The sequence below is a fragment of the Candoia aspera genome, chromosome 3 (assembly GCF_035149785.1).
Source record: "Candoia aspera isolate rCanAsp1 chromosome 3, rCanAsp1.hap2, whole genome shotgun sequence".
Classification (NCBI taxonomy): Eukaryota; Metazoa; Chordata; class Lepidosauria; order Squamata; family Boidae; genus Candoia; species Candoia aspera.
In genome coordinates this window covers 203,765,533-203,770,986 of record NC_086155.1, presented here as the reverse complement: position 1 = coordinate 203,770,986, position 5,454 = coordinate 203,765,533, and the positions used below count along the sequence as shown (strand labels likewise).

At 40.6% G+C, this 5,454-nt stretch overlaps 1 protein-coding gene across 1 annotated transcript; it reads left to right on the top strand.

The window, feature by feature from the left end:
- Window positions 1-1,664: 1,664 nt before the first annotated feature.
- On the top strand, window positions 1,665-4,773 carry LOC134494752 (mas-related G-protein coupled receptor member X4-like). The gene is made up of 2 exons (XM_063299999.1): window positions 1,665-1,836; window positions 3,574-4,773. Exon 2 carries the CDS (start codon window positions 3,627-3,629, stop codon window positions 4,590-4,592), a length of 966 nt encoding a protein of 321 aa, XP_063156069.1. The 5' UTR covers window positions 1,665-1,836; window positions 3,574-3,626; the 3' UTR covers window positions 4,593-4,773.
- The last annotated feature ends 681 nt before the right edge of the window (window positions 4,774-5,454 follow it).

Genomic DNA, 5,454 nt, shown 5'->3' with positions numbered 1-5,454 from the left:
AAGATTGGAGATCTCTTTTCTCTTGCAAGTGCCTACCTGAGGGTTCTGCCATATCCCTCTCACTGACACAATTGGAATATGGCTTCTGCCATTCTACTCCTTTAGATTTAGATGCAGACAACACATTAAACTACATAGTAGTGCCAGGCAGAGACATTCTCCTGCATTATTTCCTGTGAATTGATGGTTGCAACTTGGCGTTCTTGGACTTATTGGCTGGGTTCATCTAACATGCTGAATTTGGCTAAAATGGGGTTGGTAGCTGGTAGTTCAATATGTGGGGATCCAGGCATTGTCTTGGCATGTTCTTAGTATGCTCAGGCATAATTCTTAATTGGGAGTAGTGTGGTACATGGACACAGCAACTGTGTTTCATTCACCTGGGCTGAGTGTATTTGTGAACCCAATGACTTAGTTAGAAAGTGACCCAGGGGTTGTGTGAATATCCTGTCTTTCTTTGCCCAATTCTCTCTCCTGTGGTTTATGTCTTCTCTGGTTCCACATGCTTCAGTTAAATGCCAAGGGCATTTAAAGTCTGAGAGGGGACATTGATGAGACAATGTCTCCTCTCAGACTTCCTTGACACTGTGGTTAGAAAATTTCCCCTTCCCCTGGAGAAATTTACCAAAAGGGCAATTTTATAAACAAGATGAAAGGATGGGGAAAAGAGTAAGACAAGAAATGGGTTGGAGAAAGGTGCCAGCCTGGCTCTTGAGTTGGTCTTTAAAGAGACTTCTTTGCTTTTCCCAGTTTGAAATGTAAACTCTCTTCCCAACACCAGGACATAATCTTAAGAATACTAAAATATTGTCTGGGAAGTTCAAACATTCTAAACTCAAATCATTATGAACCTGGAAGGGACATTCTTAGTGCTCCGATCTCAGAATGAAATTAGTTTTTAATTCTATGTTCTTTCAGTATGGACTACTCAAATTTCTCAAATTTGTGCTACCACCCATCTCCCCCCTAAGAGGGACTCTAAGTGGACTACTACCATTCCACTTCACTTACCCCACCTTTGTGGGCCTAGATGAAAAAGGTAGGAGCAAGGAGCTTGTTCTGAGGGTCCATATGGCTGTAGAGAGCCATGGAGATGGTCTTGAGGGAAATACTCAGAAGCTGTTACAAAAATGAAAGGGCGGAAGCCTTCCATGAGCCTTGGGAATGGAAATAGGAAGAATCTCAAGCTAGGTGCACCCTGAGTCATTGAGGCATAAGAGGAGGGATGAAAAAGAAAATTAGAACTAAACTTTATGGGGATGAACAGAATCTTGAAGGTCTGATTCCTAGTCTGGACCACCTTCAGTTGCTAACAATGGCAGAACTCTGAAAACCCTTCTAATTTTGTTTCATCAGTATCTAACGTACTCAGAACATTTCAATGAAACGTTAGGAGTGTGTCTATTTTGGTTTTTCCTGAGCACTATAGAAAACTTATTTTCTTCCTTTCATGCACTGTGTGCTCTCTGGCGTCTGACATCTCCAGGGAAGAAATGAAAAACAGAGATCCAATTTCCCCTTTCTTGCCTCTCTTCCTCCTGCGATGGTACCCATTAAGGGCAATTTAAACAGAAGAGAGGAATGACGTTTGCATCTCAAGAAGGACTGCAGAGCTCTGCCAGACACTAATGGTCCAGAAGTTAATGGCTTAATAAGCAATGTCCTGAGGAAGTGGTGTCTCACTCTTCCTGAGGCTAGAGCAAGCGTTTCCGGGCTGCACTGTGCAGAGGACACTGGGAGAAGAGAGGAACGCTTCTGATGCCAGATCAGAGATTATGATGAAGGCATCCTTCACTCCTGAAATAGGACAGAACAGTAGACTTTGGATACCAAAAGGTAGGCCCTCTCTGAATTTATACACCCACCCCACACCTGGAATTTCTCCTCCATGATAGATTGATTATATGCCATCAAGCTGTTGTCGACTCTTAGAGACCACGTAATATTCTCCATGACGATCTGTCCCCTCCTCCGTGATGCTCTTTCTTCCCCCTTTTCCATGCCTCCAAGCCAAAAACAATAATGCGACCCCCCCCCACAAAGCTTCTGCAATAACTTCAGCTTAATTTCTAGCTCCAGTTGGAGTTCAATACTCTGCGCTGTCTTTTGCTCCCATCCACACCATTTCTCACCCAAAGACAGACCAACAGCAGTACAAGAAACAATAATTTAGGAAATTTGTATAAATTATACATAGTCAACTTCTCTGTTTCATCTCATCTTTTTCTTTCCCCCAAAACAACAACAACAACAACAAAGGCTCCTGGGGCACCTTGAAACTTGACAAATACTTTGCATAATTCATGCTGTGTTTTTATTTTCCTGTGGGGTAAAGGAAGAGCTGAAGCTTCCCTCACAGAACCTGCTGTGTCATTTTTATGGCATTTCCGTCCGCTTTGCCTGCACATCCCAAAACCCAGAAAGTTGAGCTTTTATGCTTTATGTGTTGAATGAAAATGAGACCCTTAACAAGGGGTTTCTAAAAAGCTTCCACTGGCTCTAATGGATGTTTCTTTTCATAGATAGGCTGCTGTATTTGTTGAGGTCTTAGTTGGAATGACCAAGAGACCAAATCTGCCTTAAGGGCCACTGATTCTACACTTGAATCTTTAAGGAAAAGTACAGATGTGATTAGCAAATTGGCAGGACTGATTCTGATCGTTAGGCAAATCTCTACACTTCCATACTTGGATAAATATTGTGCCTTCAAGTCAGTGTTAACTCCTGGTGACTGCCTAGACAAGTCCCTGCAGTTTTCTTGGCAAGATTTCAGAAGTGGTTTACCATTGCCTCCTTCCTAGGGCTGAGAGAAAGTGACTGGCCCAAGGCCATCCAGCTGGCTTTATGCCTAAGGCAGGACTAGAACTCACCGTCTCCCGGTTTCTAGCTTGGTGCCTTAATGGCTACACCACCCTGGCTCTCACTTTGATACTTACAAATCTCACTTTGATACCTAAGGGTCTTAATATCTATAAACTCTCTGTAATAGAGAAAAATAGAGAGGGAGGGAGAGAGGGAGGGAGGCAAAGATATTAGAGATATATTTTGAGGACTTCCTTGGAAAAGTAATCAGTTTACATTTATTTATTTTATTTATTTTTCAAGTTTGTCACTGCCCATCTCCTCCAAAAGGGGACTCTGGGCAGTTTACAATAAAATCAGAATTAAAACATATAAATTACAATATAATAAACCAATAAATAAAGATTACATTTAACTATAGTGGAGTCATCTCTGAGTCATGTTCAGCTTCTGGGGACTTAATGGATGTGGCAACAGTAAAAAATAGTTTGCCATTGTCTTCTTCCAGGTGTTTTTCAATTTCCCAGCCCAGTTTACAGACTAGGATTTCTTTGTGATTGCCCATCCAGGTACTCCCCAGGTCCAACTCTGCTGAGCTCTTGGATACCAGCCAAAGTTGGCTAAATACAGTCCACTCACTGGGCAGTTTACACTTTCTATCTCTATATAGACTTTTGCTTTTGTTTCAATAGCATGTAATCAGTTGATTGATCCTTTGTTCAGCTCTGCAATGGAGTTGATTCCACCTGTCTTTTTTTTTTCTTTTGCCAGCAATGCCCATGGCAGAAAAGTAGACCAAAAGCCCAAACCACAGACTGAATAACATGCCAAGCTTCTTATCATCACCTTCTACCAACACGGGACCAGAACTGATTCATGTGGATGCTGGACCTCCAGTTGTAACCCTTTCAGAACCTGATCATTCTTCTTTTAGTTACTATTCAATACTCATTACCAATATCTTCATTTTTATCGTCTCCAGTTTTGGCGCTGTAGGGAACGGAATGATTATCTGGGTCCTGGGATTCAGCAGCAAAATTTATCCTTTCACTGTCTATATCCTGAACTTGGCAACAGCTGACCTTGGGGCTCTCCTAGCCAGGATGGTTTGGTTTTTCCCCTTAGTTTTGACCCAAGAGCCTGTTCTCCTGGCAAGTGTCTATTTCCAGTTTTTCCAGTTTATGTGCATGGCTAGCCAACTTCTACTGGCAGCCATTAGCTTGGATCGATGTTTGGCTCTCCTCTTCATGGCATGTCATCGTCCTTATCAGCCAGGACATTTGTCCATAATTATATGCGTTCTCCTGTGGATCATTTCCTTCCTGTTCTCGGCAGTTCATTTTATACGTTTCAGTTCTGGGAGTAGTGAAAATTCAAGTACAGCATTATACCCCTTAAAGGTGACAGCGTTGACTTGCCTCCCACTCTGGACAATTGCCACCATGGTTCTTGTTGTTAAAGGCTGCTGTGCAATGCAACAGTTTTCACAACACACTCTCTTAAACACCATCCTGTTCACTCTTACCTTCTCCCTCCTCTTTGCTCTTCCCTTGGATGTCATTTGCATCATTGCATCATTCAAGGACATCCCAGCCTACATATTAGAACTGGGCAGTCTAGGAGCCTGTCTGAGTAGCAGTGTTAATCCAGTGATATATTTCTTCATTGGGAGAAAAAAGAGAAGTCAGCCCAGAGAAAATATCAAAATCACACTTCAGAGGATTTTCCAGGAAGGAGAAGACAATAGGGAAGACATGGAGTTAGAACTTCACTTTCGAAGTCAGCTATAATGCTTCCACAATTTTATGAATGAGATTAATCTGATGGACCATAGCTGGCTGTGTAATATCCTTTCAGAAATATGAATGGGACAGTAAACAGGATCTAAAGTATGACTGCACTTCAGATTTGGATAGGAACATCAAAAAGGCAATCTTATGTTCAGTGCCTTTTTGAAAAAAATACAAGATTTTTATTAGTGAAATATAACAAACAAATAAAAATAATACATTAGTAATTGTACAGTAAAAAAAACTCCATATACATTACATTGATTTAAGTAAATTGAATATAAGGGGAAAAAACAAAAGCTACTAAAGAAACTAGGAAAGGGGGAAAAAGTAAGATCCATGTAATATCCGTGCAAGATTAATTTAATTCTTAAACTTAGTATTAAATTTAGACCATATAGAAACATGGCTGTATCTTCTCAGTTGTAGACTAGAAAGACATTTCAGAAATTGAAAATTAGCACGTATCTTGAATCCATTCCTTAACACCAGGAGAATACATTTCTTTCCAGCTACATGAAATAATTCTTTTTACCAAGATCTAAGCATGATACAGTAAAAGTTCTTCATAAGATGCCAAATTCCAGATTTTAGGAGTATAATTCAGTATCACGTTTATATCTTTAACAACTACATGTTTCCCAGTGCTTTGATTCTTAGGTCACTTTCTCCTTAGAACAAACCGTATTCTCCATTTTAATTACCTGTCTACCTTTTTTGCAGAGATTTTTTTGGAGCTCTGTATACTTTTTTCTCCCTTTTATCACCCCAATTTGCTGGATATCCTGGCAGTTACTGCGGCAACTTTACTAGGACCTTATCTGTTTGGTAAAATGAAATGGAAAGGATAGACAAACAGACT

What these genes read in the sequence shown, in the direction of transcription:
- LOC134494752 (XM_063299999.1), top strand. Translation starts at nt 3,627, where the DNA reads ATGCCAAGCTTCTTATCATCACCTTCTACCAACACGGGACCAGAACTG.